Source organism: Bombyx mandarina, chromosome 01 (genome assembly GCF_030267445.1).
Source record: "Bombyx mandarina strain Sakado chromosome 01, ASM3026744v2".
In the NCBI taxonomy this organism is placed as follows: domain Eukaryota; kingdom Metazoa; phylum Arthropoda; class Insecta; order Lepidoptera; family Bombycidae; genus Bombyx; species Bombyx mandarina.
The window spans coordinates 10,337,349-10,354,105 of NC_143208.1; the positions used below are offsets into that span (position 1 = coordinate 10,337,349).

The following is a 16,757-nucleotide window of genomic DNA, read 5'->3' on the forward strand; positions in this document are numbered from 1 at the left end:
AGATTAAGGATATTATAGTTGAAGAGGTTGAGAAGGAGTTAAAGGTTTTTAAATAAATTTGAGTTTTTGTAGGGAGTTGAGAATGAGTTTGTCGTGGCGTGCAACCTCTTTGACAGGACATAAGACCTACAAGAACTAAACATAGACAGACTAAGACAGAGACTTGACAAGAATTCGAAAAGAAATGGAACGAGGGCATACGTGACCAGCAGCGACGCAGTACATTTTTTGACGTCCTTAAAGAAAGACACAAAAAGACAAAAAAGAACGAATTGACCGTTATCATATAAGACGACAATAGAACAAACGACCGTTCAACTGATCCTTCGACCGTTCAAGTGGTCCTTCGAGTCGGAAGGAAAAAGACCGACTAAACGCGAAGTTATGACAATTATGTCTCTATTTGACCCGTTAGGTTTTTGCTTTACTTCCAGACCATATGGAAGTCAAATGTTGGTCGGGATGACGAAGTTGAGCTTAGCCAGTTTGAAAAATGGCAGTCTTGATTGGCTGAGCTGCAAAAGACCAGCGAATTCAGAACTCCACGTTGATTGTTTATTAACGGATGTGGCAAGCAAGAACCGCCAGAACTTCATATTTCATATTCACAGAAATTCATATTTTTTGCGATGCAAGCAGCAAAGCTTTCGCCTGTGTGGCATGCTTACGAGATAAAACGACTGATGGTAAATGGCACGTGTCTTTTGCCATTGCACGTGCACGTGTTGCTCCTCTTAAAGTGATGAGTATCCCTTGACTTGAGCTACAAGCTGCGCTTATGGGTGCAAGACTAGCTCACTCTTTGAAGAAACATATAGACGTGAGTACCGTGGTCTGACTCTAAAGACCGTGTTAAGTTGGCTTAGGTCTGATAGTGGCCGTTTCAAGCCTTTCGTAGCCCATCGCGTCAGTGAGATTTCTGAGCTGACTGAGGTCACTGGAGGTGGGTGGGTACCTTCAGGACTGAATGCTGCAGATGACGCCACAAGGGAGACTGTTGCCGAGGACAACACACGATGGATGAATGGACCGTCATTTCTACGTGAGCTCAAAGACACCTGGCCACCAGATGATTCTGTCATAAGTCTGGACCCCGACGACGTCGAGGTTAAAGTCTGCACCTTTACTTTAATGACTGTAGAGCTACCCGATGACAGTCGTTTTTCCCGATACTGGAGACTTATCAGGAGCACCGCTTGGTTAATGCGCGCAGTACACAACTGGATGCACAAGAGTAGCAAGTGACACGGTGAGTTGACAGCCGACGAAATTAAAGCAGCTGAGCTAATCTGGATTAGAGAAAGGCAAAGACGACTCATCACTATCGGTAGCATACGACAGTTGAGCAATGTTAAAATGGTACTATACTAACGATCAGACATTAATGAAACTCCTGGCTGAGGCCGAATTAATGGTGAATTCAAGACCATTGACATATGTACCTCTTGATTTTGACGAGGACTTGCCCTTGATTCCGAATGATTTCTTACTACCAAAGACAGAATTTATTGACCATCCTTTCGGAATGTTTACGGACCATGACTTATTGAAACGGACTTGGAGAGAATCTCAACGACTTGTACTCTTGATTTGTAAACGCTGGGTCAAGGAGTACTTGCCCACTTTGACACGACGAGACAAATGGTACAAATACTCTGAGAGACCACTGGCGATTGGTGACGTCGTAGTTGTTGTTGACTGCCAGCTACCCCGAAACCAGTGGCCGCTTGGCAAGATCGAGCAGGTCTTCCATGCTAAGAACGACATGGTTCGCATTGCTACAGTTCGAATCAGAAATAGACTCTACACAAGACCGGCGACCAAACTGTGCAGGTTGGACGTACACTCCTCATCTTGAGTACCAGCCTTCTGGTACTGGAGGTGGAGATGTCGTGGCGTGCAACCTCTTGGACAGGACATAAGACCTACAATGACTAAACATAGACAAACCAAGACAGAGACTTGACAAGAATTCGAAAAGAAATGGAACGAGGGCATACGTGACCAGCAGCGACGCAGTACATTTTTTGACGTCCTTAAAGAAAGACACAAAAAGACAAAAAAGAACGAATTGACCGTTTTCATATAAGACGACAATAGAACAAACGACGGTTCAACTGATCCTACGACCGTTCAGAGTCAAAGACTATTATAGTTAATGTTTTATACCTAGTCAGGTCATAAGTATTGTCACACAGTAAAAACTCTTCTTTTAGAATGCTGGCCATAAAAAAGTTTATTGAATTCGAATTTCGAATTGTTCATGAAAATAAAAATGTATACTTTTAGAATTTTTACTCATTTTTAAATATGGAGTGGACGCTTAAAGAAGACCGTGTTGCAGTTATTGCGTTGCATCGTTCCGGTTACGCGCCAATTCAAATTTTTGACATACTGAAAAATTTTAATATAACCAAAAGATTCGTTTATCGTACCATCAAACGATACAATGAAGACTCTAGTGTATATGACAGGTCAAGAAGGGGTCGCCCTCGGTCTGTTAGGACTCCAGCAGTGATAAAAGCTGTGAAGGCGCGAATTCAAAGAAATCCCAAACGTAAGCAGAAACTGTTGGCCCTTCAGATGGGGTTAAGCAGAACCACGGTGAAAAGGGTGTTAAATGAAGACTTAGGGCTTCGAGCATATCGAAGAAAAACAGGACATCGTTTGAATGCTCGTCTAATGGACCTGAGACCGAAGAGATGCCGCGCTTTGTTGAAACGGTACGCGGGAAAAAAATATCGGGAAATTCTTTTTTCGGATGAAAAATTTTTTACCGTAGAAGAGAGCTACAACAAACAAAATGATAAGGTGTACGCACATAGTAGTGAAGAAGCGAGCAACCGTATTCCGCGTGTCCAACGAGGTCATTTTCCATCCTGGCTCATGGTATGGTTGGGAGTTTCTTATTGGGGCTTAACAGAGGTACATTTTTGTGAGAAAGGTGTAAAAACGAATGCAGTTGTGTATCAAAATACAGTCCTGACGAACCTTGTGGAACCTGTTTCTCATACCATGTTCAATAACAGGCACTGGGTATTCCAATAAGATTCGGCGCCAGCTCATAGAGCGAAGAGCACACAAGACTGGCTGGCGGCACGTGAAATCGACTTCATCCGGCACGAAGACTGGCCCTCCTCCAGTCCAGATTTGAATCCGTTAGATTACAAGATATGGCAACATTTGGAGGAAAAGGCGTGCTCAAAGCCTCATCCCAATTTGGAGTCACTCAAGACATCCTTGATTAAGGCAGCCGCCGATATTGACATGGACCTCGTTCGTGCTGCGATAGACGACTGGCCGCGCAGATTGAAGGCCTGTATTCAAAATCACGGATTTCATTTTGAATAAACTTTAGTGTCATAAGAATCTATGTTTTGTTAAGTTCATTTTGGTATATGAATGGTTACATAATGAATAAACTTGTTTCAATTATTTTACATTAAACATGTGACAGAATTTATGACCTGACTAGGTATAGTGAGTCAAGAGGGAGGTTAAGGTTGAACGGTTGTATGGTTGTATGAAAGTACATGTTTAGTCGAGTTGGACAAGTGAGAAAGGATTAAAGGTAGCGACATTAGTTTGTATTAAGTTTGCAAGGTTGATTTAATAGTTATTGATTAAATTGAGAGGGATTAAGTGAAAGTAATTGAATGCAAGTGGTTGTAAGATTTTAATGTATGAATAGAAGGAAGGTAGGTATGTATGGAAGGTAATGTTTAAATTATGAAAGTCAGGTTAGTGTTTTTTTTTTGTATATTGTGTTTAAGTATATAGAGAGTATAAAATGTGTGCAAATGTTGAGGGGGTGTGTTGGAGTTTGAATATGAACGTAATGGCAGGCAACACTGGACTTGACACATATAAGATTACAGATTTCGAATATTGGAATTATTTTTAAATGTTTAAATCAAACGATTGACTTCTCATCTAGACACGGTCAGAGCAACATGTAAGAATTTTATAAAAATATAAAATATTATAATTGTGTAATATTGTACAAAGTATTTGTAATATAATTATAATGAAGCAGGGTGTTTTTTAAATAGCCCCTCATCAACCTACAGAACCCAATCCCCTCAAATTTAACCGTCCAACAGGAACGCTGCCAGTATCTTCGGAACCTTGCCTTATATGTAATTATATTATATTTAATGACCATCTAAAAAACTTCTATGAAACGAATGATTAAATACCTACTTATTACTAGAAACCAACTTCAGTAATTTTTTTCAACTTAGTGGCCTACTGGTAAACATATCGGTCATCTTCCATTTTATTCTATCTTGACCCACTCTAATCCAATAGGCCTCTCTTTTAAAGAAATTAATAATATTAATTTTTCCTAGCTAGTTTCCATGATTTGTTGTAAATATGATTACGGAATATTCTAAAATGTTTGTTTTTATCAGATGAACTTTTTTTTTTTTTTTTTTTTTTTATTTTTTTTTATGATTGAAACTTTACTGGTGGCCCGAAGGCCTTTCCAGTTTCACCAGGACAGGTGGGCGAGCAAAGGCTCAGCCAAGAGGGGTGGGATTTGCTAACAACTGCCCGAGCGCCTCCGAAGGAGACCTAACAACTCAAGAGCAATTGTTTCGCGAATGAAGCTACTACCGGATCGGAATCGCAACCCGCTGAGAATATCCGGCGAGAAACTCAGCGGGCTGATGCATGGGTTAGGTTGCACGTCGACCTCTTTGTCGAGTTCGACGAGTACGGTTACCGGGGTCCCTAAGCCTGCCCCTAGTATTAGAGCTGAAGGCATCTAATGCAAAGGTTATTGGATCTGATGGATCCGTAAGGACGTGTCTAGGGCGTCGACGGTGACTGGCTCCTGCATGATCAGGATTCGGGGAGTAGTCAGCGGCGGCAACGATAAGGCGATTATCATGACGCATAGCCTTATCGAAGTATCGTTCCGACGCTGACTTCATGTATTTCCGAATTGATTCGAGGCCCAGGTCGTCGTGTAGGTCAACGTTCCTCACGAACCACGGAGCCCCGACAGCTAACCTGCAAAAGCGGGATTGTAGGGATTGGAGGGTGTCTATGTGTGTGCGGGCCGCGTGAGCGAACACCACACTCGCGTAAGTCATGACGGGCCTTATGCAAGTTTTGTAAAGTGTCACCTTGTTCCGAAGGGACATTTTACTCCGCTTACAGATCATGGGGTAGAGTCTACCGAGAATAAACGCGGCACGGTCACGGACTGATTTTATATGCGGGCGGAATGTCATCGATGCATCCAGGGTAACGCCCAGGTACTTGACCTTCCTGGCCCAGGGTATGGGTTGTCTAAAGAGAGTAATCGGGGGTGTGAGATTCCTCCTCCTAATCCGGGAGGAAATCCGTGTGGAGCTTCCCCTCTGAAATAGCACCGCAGTACTTTTCGCTGGGTTGATGTCTATGCGCCATTTTCGGAACCACTGTCCTAGGGCTAGGGCTGCGCTCTGAAGCTTCTTCGCGATTAGGGACTTATTTCTACTAGAATAGTAAACAGTCGTGTCGTCGGCGAATAAAGCTAAATGGGTCGGCGGCGACCGGGGAATATCGTTGACGAATAAGCTAAATAGCAGGGGTGAGAGGACAGAGCCTTGCGGGACTCCAGCTGTGAGAGGTCGTGGGGAGGAGCGGGTTCCCTCGACTCGATATCGAAAAGAGCGGTTCGACAAGAAGTCCCGTATGATGAGCACGAGACTATCCGGCACGCCCATGTTGAATAGTTTGAAAATCAAACCACTGTGCCAGACTTTGTCGAACGCTTTTGCGACGTCGAAGAAGAGAGCTCCCGTGTATAACGGTTTTGGTCGATTAAGCCCCACAAGAATGTGCTCCGTGAGGCGGTGCACCTGTTGAACGCATGAGTGATTTGTACGGAATCCGAATTGTTCATCGATGAGAATGCCCTTGGATGAGACGAAGTCTCTGAGGCGTTTGTAGAGCAGACGCTCGTACAGTTTGCCTAGAGACATGAGGAGGCTAATCGGGCGGTAGCTCGTCGGATGATTTTTTGGTTTACCGGGTTTATGTATGCCGATAACGTCCGCTTCTTTCCACACCGCGGGAAAGATACAGTTCGCCATAGCGGCATTGAAAATAGATGCCAACATCACGATGAGTTGGACGGGTAGAAGTTTAATAACGCGGTTAGATATACCGTCGGAACCGGGAGCCTTGCGAGGACGTAGGTCTTTGATCAAGTCTTTAACTTCTATCGGGGTGACGGGTGGTAACGCATCCGATGGTGGCAAGGAGGCTCTGCGTTCTACCTCACTGTCTACTAATTCTACATGAACAGGGTCCACGGATTGAGTGCTGGGCGTGCACTGGGTTTGCAATGTATCGGCCAGCAGCTCTGCTTTTTCGTCATCATCGAACGCCGCGAGTCGGCCTGAAGGGCCTACGAGGGGGGGCATAGTTACTACCGTATCCGATTTGAGAGTACGAGCTAAGCGGTAGTAAGACCTTTGGGAGGGCGCGAGTCCTTCTAAGAAATCAGACCATCTGGCATCTCGGACTTCGGCGATGCGAGACTTTACGTCGCGTTGTAGGGCACGCATTCGAATACGATTTTCCGCGGTAGGATACCTGTCGTAGGCGCGTATCGAGGCGTTCTTAGCTCTAAGGAGTTCCCTAATATCGTCGGACAATTTGAAGCGGTGAAGGAAGTCCTCCGCTACAACTTGTTTCGATGACCTATCTAATGTCGAGGTGATGTGTGACGTTAAGATGTCTATGGCTTCAGCGGTAGCCTGAGGAGACGGGATAGAGTCCGGGTTAAACGGGAGCGATGGTGGATCAGATTCAGCCAGGCTGATGCCCAGCGTGTGCCAATCCACCACAGTCCTCGTGACGGGAACGGAATCGGGAGCGCGACCGAGCTTCATAACGACGGGACGGTGGTCTGAATCTAACTCTGAAACTACTTCGATCGAGTGTAAGCGCAGAGTTACGTTTTTTAATAACGCTATGTCGAGTATATCCGGGCGATGCGCGATATTTAGCGGGTAGTGAGTCGGGGTTAGCGGAGCGACGATATCGAAGGCGAGATCATCGACTAACGCGTCAAGCTGCCTGCCATTCGGGGTTGTGGTGTGTGAGTTCCACCTGATGTGTTTACAATTTAGGTCGCCCGCCAGAATGACAGAGCTCCCCATACCGAGCAGCGCCTCGATATCACTGCTTAGAACGATCTTATCCGGTGGAAGATAAACGGACGCGATAACGATCGGCGCGTGTCCCGTCAGTGAGATTCGGCACACTGATGCTTCGATATTAGCGAGCGCGGGAGGATCGAGCGGGACGCAATGCAGGGCTCTTCTATAGTAAATGACGGTACCACCACCACGGGCAGAGAGCCTGTCGTTCCTGACCATGTTGTAGTTCGCGATTTTAGGGTCACGGCGCGCGGGCTTAAGTAGGGTCTCCTGCACTAAAAAGATATCAATTTGATGGTCACGCAAAAAGTCAGAAACCTGATCACATTGATTTGCGAGACCGTAAGCGTTAAAAAATCCTATCGTTACGGATAGGGGCTTTATTCTACTTATATACGCCATTGATTACCGGCGGAGTGAGGGGAGGACGTACGTATTTAATGACGCGTATACGTCGGCGTATTCTTGCACAACGGCGATAAAGTGTTGTGCAGTGGAGGCAGCGCGAATGGCGTCGCCCAAAGCGTTAACGCGCTCAAAGTTGATCGACTGAAAGAAGTCGATCGCTAAAGCGAGATTGTCGGACGCGGTCGGAGGGCAAGTCGCGGGAGAGGGACGAGTCGCGGGGGCGGGACGAATCGCGGAGGAGGGAGTTGTAGCCGTGTTCGTGTACGGCAGCGGTTTTGCCCAGGCCGAGACACTGGGCACCGCCGCCGGAACGAACGCTGGCTTAGCCTGCGACGCAGAGGGTGCCGTGGCTTTGATGTCTGGGCCGGAAGCTCGGAGGCGGTTTTGGCGGGCGACGCGGCGATTTATTTTAGGGGCTCGGGGGCAACCACGGTAATTCGCGGGGTGACCCTGTGTTCGACACAGGACGCAGCTAGGCGGTTCCGTCGCGGTTTTTTGGTCGCGAGCGCAGAGGGCCGTGGCGTGATCGCCCAAACACTTAACACATCGGGGGCGCGCGTGACAGTTACGGGAAGAGTGCCCGTACAATTGACAGTTATGGCACTGGCTAGGAGTGCCTTTTTTATGGGGGGCTTCGATGGCGATACCGGAGAGCCTACAGACGGTCTGTGTGTTGAAGATTTTCTTACCCTCGGGGGTAGGCTGGAGGGTGACTAGAACCATATTATATGGCTCCCTACCGCGACCGGTGTGCATACGGTGCACAGAATTCACTGGAAAGCCCTGTTCTAACAGATCGGCCTTGACGAGCTCTACATCTAACTCTTTAGGGATTCCGCGTATTACAACGCGGAGTTCGCGCTCCTCCTGGAGCGTATAAGTATGGAAACTTATACGTTCCTTACGGAGGTAAGAAGAGAGGGCCCTATGGTCGTCGGGTGTTTGAACCTTAATTTGAATGCCGTTCGCGAGGTTACGGGCATTCGTGAAATTTATATTTTTGGCCTTAAGGGCCAGGCAAACTCGATCCCAAGCTGCCTTCTCCTGAAGGATAACCGGGGGAGGGGTCTGGGTTTTATTTTGTGCCACCGGACGCGGCGACGGAGTGGCACGGGCTGGGGGCGCAACGGGAGTCTGAGGGCGGGGGCGCGACGCGTTCACGGCTTTGCTAATTTTAGCGGCCGCGGGAGCTCGAGACTCCGCGGCACGCTTCTTACCCTTCTGTACCAGGGTGAATCCATCCGTCGATGAGGCGGGGGCGAGGTCGACCTCCATGTCCGAGTCAGAGTCGGAGCACGAGGAGGCGGGTGCAGGCGACCTACGAGCAAGTGTAGGTGTTTTAGAGGGCGCGACGGAGGCCGCGGATGATCGCTCAGCTGAAACGATGGTCACGGCGGACGACGCAGCAGCTTTTCTCGCCAGTATAGGCGACACGGGAGCGGCAGGCACGACAGAGGCTGCGGTGCTCAATGCAGAAGCTCTGCACGCAGGTACAGGCGACGCAGGAGCAGCGAGCGCGGCGGAGTCCTCGAGAGGGCTCGCAGTGTGATTGGCCTTGAAGGCCAGAAACTCTGAGGCGAGCTGTGGGTGGCGAAGTCGGAGGAATTCCGCGAATACAGCGTCCATGATCGCTGAGTACCCAGGTGGGGCGGCCCCGGGTCTTGAAACACTCGCCTTGCGGCGAGGCCCCAACTTCTCGGACCTGAGCGGTTCTATTGAACACAGGTGGCAATGCGGCGCGATTACTACAGGACAAAGAAAAAGCACAACAAAACAGAAATTACAAAAAGAAACAAAACAAATAAATACTTGCAGGAAAACACTTTGTCGGCAAATGTTCCACGAACACAAAAATAACTAAAACAAAACAAATAAAAGCTTCCAGGAAACACACTTGGTCGGCAGATGTATCACGAACACAGGCCGCGCGAACAATGGCCGGGCTAACAAAAGCCGGGCGAACAAAGACCGGGCGATCGAGTGGACGATGAGCACGTCCGCACGTGACGGGTGCCTCTATCGGAATGTAGAACTTCTAACTGAAGCCCATGCTAGGGGAATATCTGTTTTAAAGTTTGATAAGCTGTTTGTTACCGTTATGATGACAGCCTGGACCTACGTAGAGGAAAAAAGTATGTCACAAACCCGAGGGCCCTCATATAACGCTTTTTGGAATGATGAGATTGTTTAGTTCATACAAAAAAGTACCTGGGGATTAAACTAAATCCTTGGATGGATCATACGATGAATACCATTGAAAAGCTATGAAAAAATTTGCAAATTATATATGTAAAGAAAAACCTTTTTATGTCAATGTTATTAAAACATTTATAGTTTAAAAAAAGAATATTTCTTATATACTTAGTCTGGCCATAATTTTTTTTTTTTTTGGCGCCAATACATTGTACAATATTTTGCGATTTTAAAATGGAGTGGGGTGATAAAGAGAACCGAATCGCTGTGATTGCATTACACAAAGTAGGTATGGAGCCAAAAGAAATTTTTAAAACTCTCCATACGCTTGGTAAAATGTTTGTGTACCGGGCTATTTATAGGTGCAATGATATGATGAATAGGCCGTCCACGTAGTGTTCGTACGAAAAAGATGGCCAAAGCAGTAAGGGAAAGAATTCGAAAAAAACCTGTCCGAAAGCAAAAGATTTTATCTCGGGAGATGAAGATAGCACCTAGAACCATGTCGCGTATTTTAAAAGATGACTTAGAACTTGCAGCCTATAAGAAACGTACTGGTCATTTCTTAACTGATAATTTAAAAGAGAATAGGGTGGTAAAAAGGGAGGTCATAGAAAAATTTTGTTTACGAATAAGATTTTTTTTATAATTGAGCAACATTTTAACAAACAAAGTAACCGTATTTATGCTCAAAGCTCTAAGGAAGCTTCCCAATTAGTCGACCAGAGTGCAACGTGGGCACTATCCGACTTCAGTCAGTGATGGTTTGGTGGGGTATTAGTTATGAAGGAGTGACTGAGCCATACTTTTGTGAAAAAGGTATCAAAACATCGGCACAAATGTATTAAGATACCATCTTGAGAAGGTAGTGAAGCCCCTTAACAACACCATGTTCAATAATCAAGAATGGTCCTTCCAGCAAGACTCGGCGCCAGGTCATAAAGCTCGGTCTACGCAGTCTTGGTTGGAAACGAACATTTCGGACTTCATCAGAGCTGAAAACTGGCCGTCGTCTAGTCCCGATCTTAATCCGCTGGATTATGATTTATGGTCAGTTTTATAGAGTACGGCTTGCTCTAAACGCCATGATAATTTGGAATCCCTAAAACAATCCGTACGATTGGCAGTGAAAAAATTTCCCATGGAAACAGTGCGTGCTTCTATTGATAACTGGCCTCAACGTTTAAAGGACTGTATTGCAGCCAATGGAGACCACTTCAAATAAGCTTTTTATACTTTAAATTGTTTTATATTTATGTATTAAACTAACACACTGTAAAAGTAATAAATGTTATTTGCAATAGAAGTTTTTTTTCCTTTGTCTCAGTATTTATGGCAAGACTAGGTAGGACATAAAAAGAAGGAGTCTAGTCTATTTCATATTACAAAACTTATTCCTGCTTTTATTGCAGAAGAGATTGACGATTAGAAAGACGAAAATGAAATTGAGAAAAAAAATACATTTCAAAACCTAGTGGGAAATGTAAAGAAAAACCATTTTATGTAACTTTTACATAAAGATTTTTTATTTAAAAAGAAAAGGTATATTCTTATATAGATTGACTGAGCTCTCTGTCATTGAGAAAAATGACGAGTTCAGTTTTATTTAATTCAAGCAACTGTGTAAAAGAATTTGTGGAAAATAAAGGCTTTAAATGTTGTTTTCTTAATATGGTACAGAAAACGCGATTAAGGCTTTTAAAATATTACATATCATTATATATATAAACTATTTCGGCATGTCGCTTAAATTAGGCTTCCTTGGAATTTTTGGCTGCATTGGGTACTATTCTGGGTCAATTAATAATCTCAATTCAGCAATTTGTAGTGGGTTATAAAACAGCAATCATTACAAATTTACGACACTCTGGAGAAAAAAAGAATTATGGAGATGACCCTGCCATTCTATCCAATAACTTTTAAAGTTTTTTAACGGCGGACATCCTATTAAATTTATTTGAATATGCTGAATTTGATGCTGATTAGATGGAAGGGTTATTGGCTGATGCAGTTGAGACAGTCGAACAGGTGACTTCCGAAAGTCAAGTTGTGGATATGTGTAGTTTCATTTTCAAAAAACTAAAGCACAATAATTTTCTGAATTGTCGGATTGCATTTTTGGCCGAAAATCAAGAAATGACATTCACACATTCACAATATTCAAAGAATACGACGCAACTAATAACTTAATGTAAATAAAAATATGTTCCTACCTCCTATGTATCGAAATAATGGCTATAAAATAAATAATGGTAAAAAATGGATTTTTGGAAAAAAGTAATTAAGCAAAATATAATGACTGCTTTGTATTGTGTATATTTTACTTTTCTAAATAAATCGTTTAGAAATAAATATAAATCAAACTTTTTTCATATATACTAAAATATACATATACTATATTTAAACATAGAAACTTGCAAGAAGGAAAAGGAAAAGCCATGGAAAGTAAAATGTGGGATTTTAAGAAATAAATGTTTCAACTAATACGGAATAGTTGTTTTAATGTAGCACAATATTATCATAAATACCAGTTCTAGATCTATAATGTTAAGCGTGGCCACGATTTATGATGCTATGCAATAATACATTAACCAATTAATAGTCCTCTTCACAGCACTTTTTTTTAATAGTCAATTTTCAAATCGCTCTCGTAAATCTTTTTCTTGCTGTTCCGCAATGGCGCTAATAATATGTAGATGTATAACCCTACACTATGGTTTCTTTTTTGTATACAGTTTTTATTCTTCTCTAGGTAAATAGATAGCAATTATATTATTTAGTATTTTGTTTTCTTTTGGCAGTTTTTGGTACAATTTTCAGCCTATTGTATTTTCTATATTTTTAATAATTTTCATATTCTTTTTCTATTCATCTTCTCGCGTTTCTACTTCTGTGTACATAATCCCAATATACGTTTCTTACTGTCTTGGTGTTTAAATGATATTAGATTCGTATAGATATGGCGAAGAGACTAATATATATGCATATAATCTCAACAACAACCACCTAGCACATTATCTTTTTTACAGTGCTTAGGACACAAATGTTTTTCAAACGTGAGTTTTTGATTTCTGATACATACCGTCTATATTTTTTTTTATTTTTTTCGTTTTACGATTAAGCAAGTCGGCAATTATTTGTAACGGTTAAAAATGAAATGTGTGCCCTTCAATAATAAGACAGAACGTGACACAAAAGAATTTTGAAACATATAATAATCAATTATTGTTTGAAAAAGATTGTCTATGTAAGTTAATAAATATATAGGCTAATATTTTTAAGGGAAGATAAAAGTGGTTTTGTGGCATTTTGGCATTTTTCCGTAGGTTAAATTCTATAGGTTTATTTGTATTCTAATGTAATTTTAGTTTTACAGTTATTTCATTTCCTTTACATTGAATTTCAACATTTTAGCAACGTTGTGAACGTTGCTAAAATGGTATTTACTTTAGCTTTCTTGACTTTTATATACAGATATACAGAAAATTACAGTCATATAAATTTGACAAAAAATGGGCAATCGAGATTGAGCCCTTAGTCAGTTTTTTATGAAATTTTAAATAAATTATTGGAAAAAGATATTTGAAAAATGGTGCAACGCCAAACACCCTGAGATAAAATTAAAATTATACACAACATTGTAGGCAAGATTTGCAATTTGCAGGTAATATCGAGTTTGGTACAAACTTTACATTATTTTAATCCGGGTTTTTAATTCCTGGACACACATATTAGGGCTGTAGATTTGATATGTGGGATCGGAACCTAATTTAGATCGTAAAGTATTGCTATTGTGCGTATTTAAAGGGAGGCATAGATATTTTCTACAATATTTTTTTCTCACATAACACAAGTCCTAGGGATAATGAAGTAAACAATATTATTCGAATCCTAAAAATGCTACAATAGTAAACTTACATCACGACTGGAAGTGGTGAATCGATATCATAGAAGTATGAACTAGAAGTAAGAAGTATGAATCTCATTCTGTGGATATCGCAAAATAAACATCGAAGCGTAAACAGAATAATAATGAAAATAAATACTTAATAGTGTACCGGGGAACGCTGTACAGCATTGGTAAGTAATCTTGAGTTTCGTTATTTTGAATTTTAGATAGATGTTGCAATATTTTAAAATCCTCTTTATATTATTTCTTTTTAGTCAAATAGATGAGATTTAAGTCAAATAGATTTAGTCAAATAGATGATTGAGCCAATCAATGATCTTGGTATCGATCTGATGTTAAGTTTATTAATTTCGAATTTATTCATGACCACAATCATATAAATAACCATAGAAGCCTTCTACAACAACAGACGTGTCAAATTTTGTAAAATAAAAAATGTTTACAAATGTGCATTATGATTCACATTAAGTCTATGAGCTCCCTTAAAGGCAGAGGGCTCGTGAGAATTTGACTTATTTATCATTTAAAAAATTCAATATCGTTTATAAAAATATTTACCGGATTGTAAATTTTAGTGTGATGGGACTGGGTGTCATGCAGAGGTAAACAATTTTATTATAACTGTATTGTTTTTGTAAAACAGTAATAGAATAGTACAGTAATAGTTAATAGACGAAACCAAATGAAATGTAAAAAAATGACAATTAAATATTAGCTAAGAGCCTTTCCCAAGTCAAATAACATAGTTTTTGGTAATATATAATTTTAATACATAATTTTTTGTTTGAGGTGTTCTGTCTGAAGTGTGTTTCAAGAGCAAGAGAAAATTTATGGGAAAATTAACTTTTTTATTGATGTGGATTTTTTAATTGCTGAATAGGTGAAAGAACACACGGAACACCTAGTGATAAGTGGTTACCGGAGCCCATAGACATCAAAAACGTAAATGCCATCAGCCACTTTAAGACATGCGTTGTAAGCCTTAGTCTTCTTACAGTACAACGGCTGACCCACACTTCAAACCGAAAGACATTAGTGCTTTACCGCAGAAATAGCCAGGGTGGTACCTCCCTTTATAGGCTCACAAGAAACCCTACCACTAGGAATTACGCAAATCATATTTTTTGCGGTTTTGATTCTTATTACACGATCACCGTGGAAGTCATTCGTGAACATTTGTAAAGTACTTATTCATTAGAAAAATTGGTACCTGCCTGCGGGATTCAAACAACGGCACAATTGCATCGCTCGATACGAATACACTGGACGTCTTAAGAGGCAGGCAACGACGACTTGAAATCAGAAATTTGAAGTTGTCGTGAACGAGAAATTTTGATGCAATATTTTATGCCGTGTATTCTATTATTCTGAGGTAGAGATCAAAATGATCCCATCATTTCCTCTCTACCATTGCACTATCCCCAATCGCTGGAAACAACGCGTTTAAACATTCCGCTTCCAAAGATCTTTTTTTTTTATTGCTTAGATGGATGGTCGAGCTCACAACCCACCTGATGTTAAGTGGTTACTGGAGCCCATAGACATCTACAAAGTAAACGCACACAGCATTATTTTCTGGGCGAATATTTCTGTAAGGTATTTCCTGAGCGCTATAACATATCCAATGATCGGAGGCGCTGGCGGGACATTACAAGGAGCAAAATCCTGTCGACATATAATGGTCACGACCCTCAGCAGTGAGGAAACGACGCGAGGAGATAACATATCCATCTTAAAAGTAGTTTGAAGTTTGATTGAAACAACTAATTTTATTAAGAGATCTCATCGGTAGGCATCGCCTTAGCTATGCTTCTTGTACTGCTGATGCTCGTGAACGAGTGGCCACTCATCAATGAGTGGGCAATACATTTACGTGCTTCTATTAGAATTAAAATATAATGAGAATAGCCACTAGTTTTATAGCCTAATTGGGTGTCATTTTTAGTGTCATTCGAAGAAATGTACAGCACGAGTAAGTTTCAATATTATTTTATTTTATTATGTTATTAATTTCAGTTAATAACCGAAAACGTAAAAGGGTCACACACACTATTCAATATGATTAATAGAAATTTCAAGAACTTTATATTAATTGCACAAAACAAAATTTATCTTTAATTTATATGAAGTGAAAAAATAATAAATATTTCCTCCTGAGCGTGAGCAATACATCGTTTTTATTAAAATGATTTATTTATTTAGAATGTGTTTGTCTTCACCATCAGATAATTTGAATAGTCTCCAAAATACTTTTTATAATATTGTTTTTGTGTTTTGTGTCATTTTAGTGTAGAGGTGCAGCATGTAATTCTAAGGTAATAAATGGTAATAAATAATAAATAATAAAAAGTAATAAATAAATAATAAAAAGGTAATAAATAATAAATTATCTTGAAAACTTTATTTAGTCCACAATTACAGTAGACGAATCAATTGCTGTGTACGATAGCTTAGAATATTGTTTTGTGGATGTTTTAGACAAAATGAGGATATTTTTAAACACTTAGCTTTTAATTTTGAAAAATCTTAGAAAGTTTCATGTTATTTCAGTGCGCCGGACGATTTTGCGAACACTTCCTGTATTAACAACTTTCACTACTTTGAAAATATACGAAAAACGAAATTGGAGTTTTAGTAAAATATGTAAAGCTGTTTACATAGCAGCAGCAGCCGTGCAGTTTTATTTTTCTTTACATCTTCCACATCACACAACAGGCTATTTAATTCGATCAAATTTTGAATCTTAATCCAATAAACAGTATCAGTGACTAACGACATGCCTAAGCAGTTTTGAGGTTTTCTAATTTTTACCTAAATCTATCAATCTTTCCACAAGTCGCGGATTGTTTATGTTGATTCCCAACTGGGCTCAAATAGTGCTAGTATTAAACTTTTTTTGTTTTTCTCATTGTGTTCAAAATAAGGACAATCGGTAAAACAGAGAATAGTACAATAGGTAGATACTTAAAATCAAGAGTAAATTATATTTAAAAGGAAGACGGCTCTAGATCTAAGCCTTCGAGAGAATAATAAATTTAACGACATCTAAAATTCAAAGATAATTCATGAATTTTTAAAATTAA

General features: G+C 40.9%; 1 protein-coding gene across 1 annotated transcript; it reads left to right on the forward strand.

The window, feature by feature from the left end:
* Nucleotides 1-1,348: 1,348 nt before the first annotated feature.
* Nucleotides 1,349-1,858, forward strand: LOC149503541 (uncharacterized). Its single transcript, XM_089727232.1, has one exon. The coding sequence runs from the start codon at nucleotides 1,349-1,351 to the stop codon at nucleotides 1,856-1,858; it is 510 nt and encodes a 169-aa protein (XP_089583358.1).
* Nucleotides 1,859-16,757: the final 14,899 nt, after the last annotated feature.